Here is an 18,233-nt window from a genome sequence, read left to right as displayed (position 1 = left end):
TCCCTCATGGTTGAAAATGGTAATCCTCTAGGTAGATTGTTAGGATCTCTCTTGGTATCCAACCAGATATTTCAATCACAAGCCCTTCTGCCACCACCACCACCATCTTCTTTATCACCATCAGATTATCGTCATCAACATCACTATACTAACATTTATGGAATACTCACTATATGATAGAGGGTGCATTATCTCATTTAAGACCCATAATAATATTAACTTTCATTTTAGAGAGGAGAAAATTAAGGCAGAAAAAATTTAAGTAAGTTTCCCAACATGACACGACTGATAAAAATGGTACAACTGACATTTGAACAGAAACATTTTGACTTCTGATGTTGACAATTACAGCGAATAAAAATTCTGGGGGAAGAAGGTACATAAAACCATTTGTGTTTATTTTTGTTACCTTCAGCAAACTATGCCCTTTGTGATGTGGACGTGTTATATACACAAGGAAAGCAATGACTATAGACAGAAACATGAGATATTTTAGTGATCATATTTCTTTCAATTGGAAAATTACAAGATTGTCTCAGAACTTCTTCAATAATAGATAGGAGCTATTTTTAAAATTTAAAGCATTTGTTTTCTATCTTTGTCTATATATTTTTACCCACACATACAATAAACAATCTAGTACATATAAGGAATGCTTCCTTTGTTATTAACATAAAATATAGTCAGATCAAATTATATAGAGAACTCCCTAAGAATTTGCATGTGGTCAAGTGAGTAATAAAATTCAGCTGGCCCACAAAGCTGGAATGGTAAAAGCAGATATAAACTTAAATTTAACCAGGGAACATTTTACTCATCCAGTAAAGACTTGGTTTGGTGCAGTTCCATTTGGCCAACTCACTTATAAAATGACTTTTTCATGTTAAAATATCTAATACGCAAGGCCTCAAGTCGTTGATGTTTGATATGCTCATACTTTAACAACTATAATTAAACAAGTGCTTTGGTTTAAGTTGTAGTGTTCTAACTCTTATTGACAAATAGGAACCCTTGAAACACAAAATAGTCTGTTACCATAGTTGTGCTATCTTAGTAAATGTGAACAGTGTATTGTCATATCTCAGTATTTCTAACAACAAAGTATAAATGTCTACCTATTTCTCTGGAGAATCTAAAAGCCTTTGGGGCACAGGCAGAACTATCTTTCTTACTGATGTTTACTTTTCTTATCTTCGGTATTTGGGATCCATATTTTTTTAAAGGCCTTTTTGAAATCTCAAAATTTCTATCTGCAAATATTAGAAAATAAAATGATTTCAGTGAATTTATAGCATTCAATGCTTTTTTTGTTGGGCTTTAGATATTTTCCATGTGAAGATTTAAGAATTGCAAATTTTCTCCCAATACGGTACTTTGGGCGCATTACAATAATGTATCTATGCTTAGCATATCCCTCTAAGTAAATGAGTCAATTACACAAAACAATTGTTTTTCTGAACTGTTTGAGTTTGTTAATTCAATACAGGAAAGAAAGGTTATCATAAAAACCAACCAGTACCACCTATAGGTACCAGCTGCAGCACAAAGTTGAAATAGGTCATCAATTTTCCTTAGTTGCCAAGTACCTCCTGGCTGCCCCATTCTAAGGCACTGAAAATCAGTGAGGAAAGGTATCTGTTATGTCCTAGCCCTTACTTGGGAGAGCCTGTTTATCTTATCACAACCTAAAAGGCATCAAAGCATGGTTATGCATGATACCACACAGTCCTCAGAGCCCACATTTACAACTATTTTTGAAGGGGACAGCTTTATCAACAAACCACATAAAGTCCAGCATTAAGCTCTTTTGTTGTTGTTGTTGTTGTTGTTGTTGTTGTTATTCCCTTTTTAAAATCTAATCTTTTGAGATCCTCCTTCTCTGGTACTATAAGTTGGCTCCCCACCTGTTTAAGAAACTTAGAGAGAAATGTCACAAGCCTATGACAAACACTAGTAATAAAACCATGGCCATTCATGCCAATGAACATTAAAAAATAAAAGCTAGAATCCAAAGGGGAAAAACTCTTGAGAAGTGAGTTTGCAGATTTAGGTAAAGATCTCACAATATGGCACTATTGTTATCAAAAGGGAAACACCTGTTTCTCAGTGCTCAATCATGAAATTTACCATAAAGAGGAGCATTTTGGGGATCTTTTATGTTGCTATGTTTCCTGCTGTTTACTCCCAACACAGCCTGGTTCACTACCTTTCTTGTGAAGCTATTTTCAAAACTGTTTCCCCAATCCTGCAAAGCAAGTACCTTAACTTGAGTTACAGGGCTGGTCCCTCTCTTTTCATTTTTTATCCCAGTAGGTGAGACTGCCCCTGCTGTGTTTGGTGGCTGTGGAGTTGATGGCATCTTTGCTCCAGGTGACACCTGCATGCTGGCCAGCTGAGCGGCATAGAGCTGCTGCAAAACAGGGAAGACAAACATTATCTCTTTAAATGCAGCTGAAATGGCATTTCAAAAAAACTTACCGTATTGTTAGAGAGCTATTTCTCTGACAGCCTTGCAATTTCTCTTTCACCACTTTTTTATAGAGGAAAATAAGAGAGACCAAATAATGTAACAGAAAAAATGAGTGCTGTTCTGTCCCTGTCCTTCTAGCAATAACTGTATGGCCCTAAACAAAGGACTCGATCGCTCTAGAACTCAATTTCTTCAATTGTACAAAAAGGGAATTTGGCTAAATGGTCTCAAAGATTCTTTCCAGTGCCTAAAATATGTATTAAAAGTTCTTTAAAAGTTGGTATGTCCATTCGTGTAATTTTAATATTCATGAACTAAGAAACTAAGCTGAATTTTCCTCTGGATTCCTACCAGAACATCGTCCCTATTCAACACTGACCAAGCTCCCGAGGGAACGCTGATACTTCTGCATGACACCCGTGCTGCCCTCACGATCCCTGAGCCCAGTGGAAGTCACTCTCTTCTCAGGGTCTTATTTCTAGGCAGTGTACAGTCCTCAAGAGAATACAGCCAGATTTGTGGGGAAAAAATAATAAAATAAAAATCAAGCTTCCTTCTTGCAGCACAGGAGGTTAAATACTTAACTGTCAGTTTATTAGCTTTTTGGGGTGAAATTGGTGATACATGAACACAGAGATCTGCTAGTTGACCAAAACTCATATACCTCAATTTTAATACCACTTAATTCATGAAAACTTCATTCAAATATTTTCTTTCCTTCTTATCATCAAGATTAAGCCATTACCTCCATAGTCATATTTCTATCATAATAAATAGAAAACTTCCTAGTTTCATCAACCACAGAAAAAATAGCTCAAACTTTACCACATTAGTAAGGGAGAAAAAACAGGTGGTTTGTATGTAATTTCCAGCATTACTATCATTCAGATGGACAAATAAAAAAAATTACAGTAATCAAAAACAGACCTTTCAGCACATGTAATTAAATGAAAGCTTAATAAAGAATAATTTGCAAGAGCCAGATGTGCTTATGTCATGATTGTTGCTTTCTTTGGAACAATTTTTCTAATATAACAAGCCTCTAAAGAAATTAAAGTTTCATAATTCTGTATGTGCAATGACTCAGTGGCAAGAAAAATTCACAAGAAAGAGTCAGTCAATCTGCTAAAACTTAGGGGAGTAAAGAGGGCCGTGTTTTTTGTTTCCTTTTTACTATGTTGTACTCTTTTCCTTTGAAATTCAGCCAGGTATCTTCAAAAGAGGGACAAGTGAAGCTTCCGAACATTTTCTGCTTGGGTTAAGCCAGTGAAGAAAAGTTCTATGCTGAAGAGTGGAGATGGTGGAGAATTGATAAAGGTTGGCTATATAGCTGGTATTATGACCAGCGGTGCCCTAGCATTAAGTGTTAAAGAGTCCTGAGACCTTAGGGAGGCAGGAGTTCTTACACTCATTTATGCCTCCATTTTACCTCAATATTTCACAAGATCAGAAGAAAGTCAATTTTACTGAATCTTCAACCCTTCAGGAAACATAAGCTAGTGGAAAAAAAGCAGAAAAACAAGTCTTTGGAAACAAGTATATTTTTTAAAAGGCTGACTAAACTCAGGAATCCTTCAGATCGATTGTTTTTTAGAAATAGTGTTCATTGCAGCCTCTAACCTTTGATAATCACTCAGTTTATGCGTCTTTCTAGTGAGCTGTACCTAAAAGAGGCAAGACTCCATGACTTTTGAGATTCCTCAGAGTTGTGACGCCTAGGAGTTCCTTGAGAATTTTGATTACTTATACATTAGAGGCCCAAAGAAGTATGGTCATATTCCATATAACTTACAGATCCGAGTAAACAGAACAGTAGGCTACCAGGTAAGATTTAGGAGAATGAGACTTGAAATAAAAATCAGTAAAGACAGAGGCACTCATGAAAGTTAAATTTTCACATTCTGTCCAACAAAACATACCATTTTAGATATGTTTTACACTTTTCAGATGGAAGACTTTGGGTTTGACTTGGATAAAAAGAATCCCATTCATTAAATAGATATAGTTTAGAAAACAATTTCACAGCTCACCTTCTAAGCTAACATTAATTGAATATGCTTTATATGCAAGGGCCTATGTTAGGCACTAACGAGGATTCAAAGTCTTAGAACAAGCAGATAGCCCTGGAGATGTAAGATATTGACCCTTAACACCTGACTTGCACCTTCCTTGTGATGCTTATCACAGTTTTCAACCTTGCATTTAGTTATGCCCATATGTCTTACCACCTTTGATACACTGTAACCTTATTGAAGTCCTGATCAACCTAATTAGTTTTGAATGCTTAGCATCAAGAATAATGCTTAGCATCAAGAATAGTGCCTTGCAAATAAAAGATGAACTAATTGATTCTTTCTGAGTTAACATACAGTATGTAAAATCACTGGGTGTTAGGAAGGAGAGTAATTTTCTACATATAAATAAGGCAACAGAAGTGGTATATGATTATATTTACTATTTATGTAATGAATAATTTTATGATATTGAGTTTAAAAAAATAAATTTAGTACAAATTAAATTATATTGTTTCACAAAAAATAATTCATTTGAAGTTGTTTGGTAAGTGTTGTTGATTAGACAGCTGCTCAATGACTGCCAGCTTCACTGACCTGTCAAACTTTTCTAATACAAATGATATTGCTTAAGCAGTAACTTCAGAATAGTGTCAATTTTTCTTTTCAGTTCAGTTACTTATAAATTTAAAGTTTCTCTAAATGCTACTGCATTCTTTTGTGAAAGAAGATAAAATATTAGTTATTCAAATAAATAGTTTTAGTTAGAAAGCTCCTTTAAGAACAATGGCCCAATGGCTTAAAAACAAAAAAGTTAGCCATGACCAGCGTGGTTTAGTGGGTTGTGTGTTGATCTGCAATAAGAAAGGTCACCAGTTTGATTCCTGGTCAGGGCACAGGCCTGGGTTACCGACAAGGTCCCCAGTGGGGGCGTGTGAGAGGCAACCTATCAATGCTTCTATTTCCTCTCTTTCTCCTACCCTTTTCCTCTCTACAAAAATAAATAAATAAAATCATTTTTAAAAAGTTAAAATCTGACTATCATATAAGACTTTACAACATGCAGGACCCTCAGATCATAGTTTATAGTCATAACGATGATAATAATAAATATTGATTTACAAACACAGTTAAGGTTTTAAAAAAAATCAACAATGTAGTAAAGCTTCTAATAGGCTTAACCAAAGTCCCATAAATATTTAAATTTTGGTAAAGACTGTTTTTGTAAATACAGATTGTTGCATTTTAATTTTTAAAAAATACTCAGTGATTGTTTGGGATGTTGAATTGTTTCTTTATCCAAGGTATATAAAATAAATGCAGTGCATACATGTTAAAATAAGCCTAGCTAAATATTTTTCAAAATTATAAAATCACTTACATTTTATAGGAGCACTTTCAGAAATGCTTTTACTATTTTATGGCTAAAACTATTCCACCTACTTTATGAGTTCAGTTTTAATAAAGTAGTCAGCATTAAAATTTTGGTAAGTGGAACACTGACATACTTAGCACCTAGAATTGAAAGGGCCTTAACAGATCATTTAGTCTAGTCTGACCTCCTCATTCTACTGATGAGCTGAGGTCTAGAGAACAGAAGTAGCGTGCCTGAGGCCTTATAACTACTAAGCACTGGCTCTCACTTCAACATTATCATTAAAAGTACAAATGGATGTATGATGAACCAACCTTTGCACCTTTCAAGCACATTTCCAGCATTGATGAATTTGTTCAATGACAAATCTTTATTAAATGCTTACTATTAACTAAACACTCTGCTAAAAACAAGCAACTCAGAAATAATCCCTCCCATAATGGAGCTAGAAAGAGAAACATATTAAATAAATGCTTAGACAGTAACTATAAATTATGGTTAAGGTAAGTGCTGAGAAAGAAAAATACAGAATGTCAAGAGACCATCAAACAAGGGCATTTAACATAGTCTGGAGGATCTGAACAGCTTTTCTAAGGAAGTAGCATTTTAAGTAAGAATTATCCAGGTGGAAAGGTTGATAAAGAACACTGTAGAAAGAAGTAACATCAATTATTATGTCTCTGAGGTAGAAAAGAAGGTAACATTTTCAAGGGACTTTAAAAAGACCAATGTGGCAAGACGGCTGCGTGAGCGAGGAGTGGCGTGAGAGGAGGCTGGACAGGAGCAGGGCCTCCTAGCCCCCCTGGGTCATGTCAGACTTTCTCCCCAAAATACAAGGATCTGCAAAGAAGACTGAGCTGAAACCAAGACACAAAGAAGGTTTTCTATGGTTTACCTCTAATCATTGCCAATCTGTTAAATAAATTTGATTAAGAGAGTCCTAAGAAGATCTCACAAATCCACAAATATATACCTCTAACAATATTTCTAGAGTTTTGTGTTCTGACACTAGCCTTAAAGGAAAACCTATCTTGCATTTGGGTCCTAGGGACACTTTTAATAACTAAGCCTGCTTAGATTTACACAAAACAGGAGGTCTTACAAGCCAAACAGCCTTATGGTAAAATACTTGAGTATCTTCCAGCACACACACTGGTCTACAGTCTGGGCCTAAGAAATGTATTGTTCGGAGTCATTTTATAATACAGTTGTATTTGGGAAGAGAGGCATGATTTCCCTTCAGAACAGACAAATTCATGTCAAATTATAATGGGCGGTGTCACAATGTATCTGATATTTACAATAACATGAAATATAATATGAGATGCCTGCTTTTTAGGATAAATCACATAATATCTCCCGTGGAGAGCACCAAAGAAACAAGGCGCAAGGCCTTTTCGTCTCCTAATCACATGATTTTCACTTAACCACAAAGCCAGTCATGCCGTCACCCGCTCACCCCCACTCATTCACGTGTTAATTCAACAAACACATTGAACACTAACTCAGCTATTGTGCTAGGTATTTTGCATCTATTATTTACCCTTCGAAATAATCATGTAAGATAGCAAGTATTAACTATTTTAGGATAAGTGTCACTTTTAAGTCCATGCGCTTCCTGCCTTTATACATTAGTTACATTATTTTAAATAAGCTGTACAGTGAAGCACGATGAAACCTATTTCCTGTCCCTAGCCACAAGACAAGGATCATTGTCCAAGAAGAGGAGAGATTCTGACGTTGCTGCTGTCCTGAGCTCTCAAATAGCAAACTATATTTCCAGATGTCTTACAGCTACTTTTTCTAAAATGGCATTTCACGATCCTCAAATGGAGACCACCAGCCACCTTGAAAAAGCAAGAGGTACAATTTTGATCTAAACAACTCCCTTCTCCAAACAATCTCTAAGCTATAACGGAAGAGGCCTGAAATACCCCAGTGACACATGTTTAATAGGCTGATAAAGCAAAAAAAACAACAACAAAAAGCCCGGTACAGAGTATGGTAAAAATAGGAGAACGTGACCAAACGGATACTAACAGGCGCCTTGAATTGACACCAGTACTCTCCAGTATGTGCAAACCAACAATGAAAAAGAAGACACAACTTCACACATTGGATTTTCTTTGGAGTACATTCTCCTGTGTTTTGGCATTTCAATTAGAAAGGGCATTTTTAAGTGGCCTGTCAGAATCTGTCCCAGAGAGAAAGAAAAAAAATTTTCTCCCTCAGATGCAATTGCCTATTGGTGGATAATGAGGAAAGGAAAAGGAGGAAAAATGCCACTTTATAAAGAGATTCATAGACACTACTGAAAGATTTCAACTCTTCCCTTCATATTCACCCCATTTGTTGGGGTTCCACACAATGTCTGCGAACCCCAGGCCTAGACCAGGCTAACTCAGATTCTGTTCTTGTGTACCAGGCTCTACTCAGGGGGACTCTACTGCGAAGAAACAAGCAAGGTAGGCGGGACATCCTTAGGGAAATGTCATTATTTATTTGATTGATGCTGCCTAACACTAGGCCCGAAGCCTGGCTCAGTTCTCCAGAGATATCCTGGGGTTTGTTACCTTCTCAAAACAATGTAGACAACCATTCCTACCAGGCAAGGCATGCTACAAAGCTGAGCAATTCTGGCTGTGAGAAGGTGGAACAGAGACTGGGGTAATTAAGCAGCCTGATTTAGTGCTTGTTCAGCACAGGGAAGAAAGTGTGTCAGTAACAAGTCATTACAGACTGAATGAGGGGTGGGGGAGAAAGCTTAAAAATAATTTGAAAGAGATCACAAATACTTTTACTTCTCATAAACCTCCAATGTCAACAAAATGATCCAGGAAATATAGCTGTGGTTTTATGGAAGGAAAGAACTGAAGTCCTTGTTTTCAGCATAGAAGGTACTTGTTTAGCTGTACTCTTAATATTTGACACCAAAGAAAATTGGCTGTCGATAGGAGGTGGGAGAAGGAATAGGGGAAGAACTACCACGCCCACTTCTCATATATTGGGTTAATTTACAAGTCAATCTCCTTGCCCCTCCTGCATATTTATCTATTGCCATGTTATTCTCCCTTCCCATTAATCCCTCTTGTCATAATTTTACTCATCATTTGAGTCTCAACTCAAAAATCACTTTCTCCCTTTCTCTGTAGCCTTCTCTGACCACTGCCTTCTTTGTTTCCCCACCATATCACAACCCCTATGTCTGCGTGTTTTATGGAATTTCTTTTTCTTTTCTTTTCTTGTCTTTCTCTACCACCAAATTCTTAGTTCCTTAAGGGGAGGACCGAGTCTTACTTGTTTTTATGTCTCTAGCACCTAACATAATGCCTGACATTTAATAGATGCTCTGTTAACAGTGACCATTAAAACCCCTTCTTTTTCATTCTCGCCCCTGTCTACTTGGAATTCCTCTCATTTCTGCACACACCCTTCCTTCATATGCCCTTCCTCACATCCTCTCCAAAAAGAACCCGAGAGATGACAGTCATCTTATCTTTGTTTCTGTCTTCTTGAACCTATAGGCACATGGGTGCAAGACTTGCCAGATAACACAATGTCAGCAGAAAAAAGAATTATAAATGCCATCTAATCCAAATCCTTTGCTTTATAGGTAGAGAAAACTTAAGTCAGAGGGAGAAAAAGTGATTTGCATAAGAATACCAACTGGTGAGCAATAGGTAAAATAACATCTACAAGCCAGACCCCCTGTGTTCCCATCCAGTGTGCACATGGACTCTCTTACCCCTGCCCTCTGTTCTCTTAGGGAAGTGACTACAGATAGAACTTGTTCATTCTATCAGAGCTTTTGGGTTGAACTGCAGAAAAAAATAAGTTTTTACCTTTCCCCTAGGATTTAAAAGAGAATTTTATCTGATAAGTACTTGAAAAGTAATCATTGGGCACCAGAGAATGATTTACATTTTAGAATTTTATTTAATATTTGTTTTAAAATGTACACATTTTAAAAATGCAACTATAGTAATTAGGTTAAGGTAATTATAATCATGTTAAGGTGTTTTCAGATTTTTAAAATTAAAGTTTATGCAAATACACATAAAGGACCAAAAATTTTTCTCAAGTGAGAGAAGACCTGTTTCACCTCCTTCGAGATTTCTGCCATTTGCTTTTCCACAACAACCAAAGGAAAAATGGGACAAGCATTGACTATAAGCCACTGGAGAGCCAGGGCCTGTTTAATTCATTTCATCATCCCCTGTGGCAGGCTTAAGAATGTCAAGTAAAGAAAAATGAATTGAAAAAGAGTTTTCCTGGCTAGAGATCCTCTTGCCTATTTTACCAAGCACAAAGTAGCTTGCTCTTCTGACATAACTCGTGCTAATGGCATGGGGGAATGGAGGAAATATGTGGGGTACGGAGGAGAAGAGAAACTGTAAAAAGAAGAGAGTAAGAGAGGGGCTCAGGTCAAAGGTGCTACCCTTACATGAAAAGGCCCTGCCCTTCCATGAAGAGAATCTTTTAAAAAATGGAATCCATCAGATAACGGAGCACCCAGTCACCTGCTATAAAAAAAAAAATCAGAATTCAACTTGGATTGCACCAGTTATATTGGAATGTACTCATAAGAGCTTTTCCTTACGGAACATAGTTGCACAGTGCAAGTCACTAAGAATAAATAACACAGTCCCCAATAGTTTTAAAAAGAAAACTCAATCTCTCTCTGATTCTTCCAAGTATCTCTTTTTAGGCTCCTAAATAAAATATGTAAATATATAACGCTTAATTAACCGGGAAAAAAAGTTCGGTATTGAAACAATTAGTAATTTGATTCTTGAAGCAAGATATTTGAAGAAGTGATCATGAGGTCAGTTGGAAATCGGCATTAGGGGAATGAATCTGACTGTTTTCCAAGAGCCGGCAGGGAAAGCTGAAGAGACCCAGCTCTCTGAATGTGCTCCAAGTGGTGTAGCTTGCATTTGTAACACTCCTTTAACTCTCTAGTCTCAAGGCCGCAGCTCATTAGGGAAACCTTAAACAAGTGCATCTTGACTCTAATGATAATATATACAAACTCATCAATGAGTCCAGAAGTTGGATTTGAAATCTAAGAGAGATTTTCCAGAAACTAAGCCACAGGGAAGTTTTCAATGGGTATATGTATTTGAGTACATGTGCTGAGTTCAATCAGTTACTTTTAATACATGAATATATGTCTGGTTCCCAATATTTAAAAGCAGCGGTACCTTGTAATCAAAAGGCAAATTCTGGTTCAAGTTCACTGAAAAATTATTTATTGATTGGCCACTATGGGCCAGGTGCTCTTTGGGAAAAAAGAAGTGAGCAATGACTCTGGGGAAGGGATTGGGGATCAGAGGACAAATAAACAAGTACATAGATATATAATCTTGGTGGCAATATGTGCTATGAATTACAAAATGATCAGGCATATAAATATGGGGGAGAGGAGACTTTTAAATATAGAGGAAATCAGGGAAACTAAAATTAGGGGACAACTGAATAGAGACAAGAAAGACGGGAGGGAGTAAACCATGTGATTATCTGGGGATAGCACCCCAGGCAGAGGCAAAGGATAGGTGAAAGTTCTGAGGCAAAGGTGTGCTTATGCTCGGAATGTTTGAGAAACAGCACAGAGGCCAATGCTATGTGGCTGGAGCAGAGTAAGCTGGGCAAAGGGTAACAGTCAGGTGTCAAAAAGTTAGCAAGGGGCCAGGCCATGCAGACTTTATGTACTGCCTAACAGACTTTGAATTCCTTTCTGAGTTTCTGGGTTTCTAGGAAACACAATTACAACATGGCAGACCTGGAAATCCCTCAGCAATACCCACAGGATAATCTGGAGATGTGCCAGGGCTGCTTTGCCTTGGCCCACGATGACTGCCAAGAAACCAGATGCTATTGCTTGAAAAATATTCTACAACTGCCCAGCTTCAATGCCCTTCAATTTCCATCAATAATAAAGCCTCCCTAACAACGCAGAATGAAGACAAATAGGGGTAAGTATGCAATGAAAAAAAAATTTTATTTAAATTGTCAAAAAATATATGTTTGAGAAAACAAAATCGCATGAAAAGTAAATATTTTTAAATGTTATTTTTTTAACTTTAATCAATAGAACAAATGTTGATGGTTAGAAATAAGTGTTTACTATATGAAAATGTTTTTATTGTTTTACAACTGAATTTTGTCTTTAATTCCTCAGGAGAGTTTGGATTCATGAACACAAGAATCATGCTAATGAACAAAATTCATGCTATGATGAAATGTACAGATTTATTAAACAGAAATTCCATACTAATAATATTACTGTGAACTATGCATTTGTAATAAATATTGAGAGAGATAAGGATGTATTTTGAATTAACTTTTAAGTAATCAAGTAAAATAAGTAATAAATGACACAAAACATCCTCTTCTTACTTTCCTCTTATATTTGCTTCTGCATTTTTATATTTAAAAAAGTTACCCTATTTCAGAGCCACCTTCACTAACTGTCGTTTCTTAAACTGCAAATTATCACTACTGCCAATTGGAGAACTTCGGCATGTTTTACAGTATGTAAATACACCATCTGTATCCTACAGTAATACCCACAGCTTCCTTCCTAATTAGCAGAAAGAAACGATACCTTATACATGGCAGCCATAATAAAAGTCACTCAAATAGTGTGTAATAAGCAATATGAGGTGCTTTATTGTCACTCGATATGATTCTGATAAATGTCTCAATAATCCACCATGAAAAATCCTTATAGCAGGTGATGCAGGCAATGGTTAATATAAAGGACTGAAGAAGGAAGTTGGAAAAATAAGGTTCACATGCTGCTCTGAGAGGCAGTGTAGCATAGTGAGTAAGAGCGCGTACTCTTTAGTCAGAACACCATTTACTATGTGATCTTGGGCAAGTTGTTTAAACTCTTTGGGCCTTAAATTTGCACATCCTTACAATGAGAGAAAATAATACCTACTCCAAAAGATTGTTGTATGGAGTAAATTAATTAATACACATCATGAACTCAGGAGAGGGAACACTCTAGAGACTCAATATTTACAGGCTCTTATTCTTATCAGTATATTCTTTTTAAGAGACATTACTCTAAACATTTTATTCAGAAAAACATTTGGTACTCTGATTTAATTTAGCAAAAATTAAGGATACAAAGGCGAAGACAATATGCTCTCTTTGATGGGCTCACAGCAAGGACAAAAAGGAAAAAGGGAGAGAGGCAATATGATGCGCAGTATAATGAAAGCATTTATAAATTACTATCGAGCCCTGGCTGGTGTGGCTCAGTGGGTTGAGTGCCTGCCTGCAAGGCCTACCAACTAAAGGGTTGCTGGTTTGATTCTCAGTAGGGCATGTGCCTGGGTTGCAGGCCTGGCCCCAGTAGGGGGGCAACCACACATTGATGTTTTTCTCCCTTTCTTCCTCTCTCTAAAAATAAATAAATAAAATATTTTTAAAAATTACTTCTGAAACACCATCACTGGGCACAGTTAGTTTTTTTCCCAACTTTATTGAGACATAATTGACAACACTATGTAAGTTTCAGGTGTACAGTGCCATGATTTGATATATGTACATACTGTGAAAATGATTGCCAGAATCAGGTTAGTAACACATGCACTATATTAGTTTTGACTGAGGAAGTTAGGTGGGCTATGCTTACAGTGAAGCCCCAAAAAGATATCCTATGTTAACTAAAAGTTTTTCAATAATCCTATAAAATTATTTAACAAAAAAAAAAAATCCTGAGTAGAATGGACACCAATCCACTGCAATGTTTCATGGTTAAGCTAATAGAGTTTCTGTCCTTCTCTTAGTAATTAGTGTATCCCCTCAGCCCATTCTTTTGGGATAGCGCCCAAAGCCTATGTCCCATGTAACTAAGATGCTCACATTAAGGCTCAAGTGTGGCTTTGAGAAAGCCTTAAGATTTATAAAATGTGCCACTTCTTTAGAAAAAGGGAAACCACTCTTAGCTATTCATTTAGTGAACAGAAACTTTGTTTTGTTCTTGTTTTCACTGTCCATTGTTAAACAGAAAAAACTTTAAGCACTGAAAGTCCTGATTTGGGGAGGATTTCATTATCTCCTCTAAGCCTACAGTAACACCCTTAGAAAACTCACGTCGCATGATGTAAAATCACAGCTTTAGTTTGTTAAGAGGACATAATTTCCGAGTGGACCATGGAATATTTATGTCTCTATGCAGCTCTTTGAAGGAATAATCTTATGTTTTTGTGCCTGTCGTGGGTCAGAGGTTCAAATCAGCACTTCTTTCTGTCACTCCTTATATGTTTTACTATAATTTACAGCTCAGCAAGAGGACTCATAAAACAAAAGTGTCTATTTTATTTCAGCAACTACTTCTAGTTAATCAAAGATTTCCAGCCAAACAACCCAGCATGAAACTCTGCATGGAAAATATGAGGAGAACAAAGCATTTTGTCAAATAACACATCTCATGATGTAAACACATATGTCTCTTAAAGGAAATTTTATCGTTTCCACATTATCGGCATACAAAAGGAGCATTCTTGTCGCAGACCTGGTGCGACTGTGGAGTCATCGTCGTTGGAAACAAGAGCCTGATTAGGTTCCCACACAGATATGAATAGACTTTCCTTTTTTAGTGAAATAGCTGCTTTTATTCCTTTTTAAAACAGACTGGTAATTGTCACCCTAAAAACACTGAATTGTACTAGGGCAACATTTGTTTCTGCTTTTTTCTCCCATCTTTTTGGAGTCAGCCAATAACATGACCATCCCTTCTGGTTGGTCCTCTTCTGGAAAGTCTGAGTTAATCCACAGCTGTGTGAATGTGAAAAAGGGACACAGCAGGCGAAGTCTGTTGGGTCTCTTGTCTGCTAATAAAGTGCACAGTCTGCAGGACAGATGTTAAGAGGATCTGTTAAATAAGTCAGTGGCAGAGATCCTGACCTCTGCCAAGGACCATTTTATTATTCCAGAAAGGGGCATAATTGCAAGGCATTAACAATTAGAAGAACCATAGCTTTTCCTTATAGATTTTTACTCCTTGATTCATCATTTGTTTGAAATATAGTGGCAAGGTCTATTCACTGAGAAGCGATATGCTGAATATGATTGGGTTTAATTCAAACTGCAGATTACCAGACTTCCCCAAATCCCAGAGAAATGGTTGAACCTTGGTTTTCCTTCAATCTTAAACAGTTTTGTTTATTCTGTGTGTATCATTACATTATTTGTACAGTTTCACTTGCCACAGGGTACCATTGCACTAAAGGGACTATGAATCTTACCAAACATAGTTCCCTAACTATTAAACCTAGTGTAATGGGAAATGTAAACTAGAGATCAAATTAATAGAGGAATATCACATCATAAAGTTGTTCACTGTTCTTTATACCACTTTGCCATTTATGGTGTGAATAAAATCATGTCTACCACATGCATTGCAAATTCCCAATTGTAGCATAAAGGGTACTTTGTGATCTGACCCCTTGCTTACCTTTCCAATCTCACCTCCTATTCCTCTTGTACACTCAGCCTGTGCTGGACTGTCGTGTTCTGAATGTGGCACACTGTCTATCGCTTCACACCTGGGAGCCAGTTGTGTCCTCCTTTGTCTGGAGTGCTTTTTCTCTTCTCTGCCTCTCTGCCACTCTGCTTCCTCCCCCCATAAACCTTATACACTGCCACTCTCAAGATTCAATTTTTAACATCACCTCACCCATGAAGATCGCTGGTATTTCCCCCAGCAGAGCTTAAGACTTCCTCCTCCCATATAATTTTTTACTCTGGAAACACATCTATTTTAACAATTGCCACATTGCTTACTAGACTGTAGGAATCAAGTTCTACTGACCTTAGTATCCCCCAAATAGAAGAGAGGGCTTACTACACAGCAGGCACTTAATAACCATTGGGGGAATTAATGTGTGGCTAAACTAATGAAATAATTAGTCCTTTTTCATGTAATAAGTAATCATATAAATTAATATAAGTTTATATTCTGGCCTTGTCACTACACCAGCCCTGTTACATGGTCTTATATTTTAATGTGCCTTATTTTGTTTTTTTAAAGGATAATCTTCATTTGGTTGGTACATTCAATTTCAAAAAAAAATGTATCTGTACAAAGGCTCATAGATATACTGGCCTCTTGGCCATCTGTTTTAATTCAGTTCAATTCATCCAAAATTTATTTTATGATACAGTTGAATTTAATTCTGGACACTGTTGCCCCAAATCCTGTGCATCCTAATACAGGCCACTTACAGCCTGTGTGGCTTTGGTGAGGTTGATCCATTTCCCTCAGCCTCAGTCTCTTCAACTGTAAAAGCAAATGACTCACAGCGAACCTGACAGTGTGTAAATCACCTTTCACAAGCATTTTCTTATTTATTCCTTGCAACTGCCCTGTGGGGGTATTATTCCTAATTGCATGAAATCTGGGTATAGGAAGATTAATTTGCCAAAGCTCCTGGAACCAGTGGAAGGGTTAGGATTTGACCATCAAGGACACTGAGGGCTTTTTTACCTCTGGAAGTCTATGCAGTTTTACAATCTCATTGTCTATTTGTGAAGGCTTTTCTTTCAATATGGTGGTATCTTTTCTTGATTAGTAGAAAGTCCAGTTTAAAGCACCATAATTGCTGTCTGGTTATTGCTTTCTTGCTAAAGAGCACTGCACTGGAACTCATGCTTTTTGAACTCAGGAGCAGTCCTCAGGCATAGGTGTTAGGACAGAAAGATTTCAAAGAGCCTGTATATAACCAGCTTGGTCAATCAATAAAGGAGTATATTTAATATGTAATTACATCTTACATATTACATATATAGCAATTGATCAGCCCTATGCTATCTGTTCTTACCACTTTGAAGTATTGCTCATTTAATTGGTTTTCTTCCTAGACTATTACTATAAAAAGGCAGGAGCTTGCATTGCTTGCTTGCTTAATAAAGTAAAGAACATAGCACATGCTTTAAAAATATTTGTTAAATTAATGGGTGAATAAAAGAGATAAGGGTATAGAAATGATGTTTATTGAGTATCAGCCATGTAGCAAGCATAGTGCTAAGTAATTGTTTATATTACTTCATTTAATAATCACAATATGAGAGGTGCCATTATCTTTATTTCACAGATGAGAAGACTGAGGTTCAGAAGAAATCAGCTCAAGTTCACATATCTCTGTTAACTGAAGAGGTCTTATGGAACCAAACACTGCTTTCTTGAAACCTCCAGCCATTCACTGTTGTATAGATGAAAAACAGGTCAGAGAACAGGCTAGCTGCTAAATAAAAGGTAAGCATGGTGTTCAGGTACATGGTGGCCAATCATTCCCTGATACTATAAAGACACTTTCCTGTTTCATGGTGAAGTATATCTGTATTTGGCGATAGTAATTCATAATCAGTACATGTGGCAGAGGTGGATATGAACTCAGAAATGGATATAGATGAATTATGTATGGTTGGTTGGATATAAATGAATTATGTCTGACTAGTTTGCTCTGCAACTAAGAAATGCCTCTTTATTAAAACTATTGCTAAAGGGGCGGAGAAATGACATCCAGGCCTCTACTATCTCAGCAAGGCTTCTCGCTCTTGCTCTTAGTCTCTCACTCATGCTGTATCTAAGGTAAAGATTTAACTACGCAGTACTTGGGGATGGCCCCTGGGGCGCTGGAGCAAACACTTCCTGGGACATAAGGAAGATGTTCTGAGCAGGTGAACAGGAACACTGCAGAGCGGAGTACTTCCCTCTGCCACATGTGGCCCAAGGAGCTCCTGCACTCTGGAGGGCAATCCCGGTGCGGGTGAGACTGATGGGGGTACGCACTCCACTCTGTTCAGTGACAGCGGGTGTTTCTGTTTCTTATTTTTTTAAATTTAAACTTATTTGCTATTTTCTTTTTAAGCAGACCAAGTGATAATCCATTGAGAATGTGATGCTAAACCACTTTTCCTACAGTTTTTAAACCGGGCCTCTGAGAAGACGTTTGACACAATTCAATGACTGAAGTAATACCTTTGTCCATTTGAGCATTAAATGGTCCGTTGAAATACAGCTTAGTTAGAGGGAATTTCAGAAAATAGTACTTTCTAATTTTTTCCTTTAAATTTCTCTCCCAGTTGACTAGAGCAGAGCTTGGAAAATGCAGCTCAATCACTTTCCATAGCCTCTCAGGTCAGCCCCTCACCAGTGTTAATTAAATATAACCCCCGTAGAATATGAGAGGTTAAGTGAGAGCAGCATAGCGTTCTTCCCCAATATATTACTGTGAACACAAATGGCCATAATTTGTTTATAAGACTTCTTTGAGCACAGAGGTCTCACTAATGAAAAATTTTAAGAGGAAAAGCAACATAATGTGACAACTGTTTATCACAAAATACATTTTAAACT

General features: G+C 37.0%; 1 protein-coding gene across 25 annotated transcripts in view; it reads right to left on the bottom strand.

Annotated features, from left to right (window-relative positions):
* The window catches only part of SOX6 (SRY-box transcription factor 6), a 606,402-nt gene that overhangs the window by 79,807 nt on the left and 508,362 nt on the right, over positions 1-18,233 (bottom strand). For 23 of the 25 annotated variants that reach the window (XM_054586042.1, XM_054586045.1, XM_054586046.1 and 20 more), the window contains one exon: positions 2,261-2,410. In XM_054586042.1, coding sequence (XP_054442017.1) covers positions 2,261-2,410 — 150 coding nt within the window. The remainder of the gene's footprint in view (positions 1-2,260; positions 2,411-18,233) is intronic. The other 2 variants (XM_054586058.1, XM_054586061.1) reach the window with 1 other exon arrangement.

The sequence above is a fragment of the Pteronotus mesoamericanus genome, unplaced genomic scaffold (assembly GCF_021234165.1).
Source record: "Pteronotus mesoamericanus isolate MK-2021 breed Mesoamerican mustached bat unplaced genomic scaffold, CSHL_Meso_final contig_90, whole genome shotgun sequence".
NCBI lineage: Eukaryota > Metazoa > Chordata > Mammalia > Chiroptera > Mormoopidae > Pteronotus > Pteronotus mesoamericanus.
The sequence above is the reverse complement of the archived record's forward strand: the minus strand, read 5'-3'. Positions and strand labels throughout refer to the sequence as shown.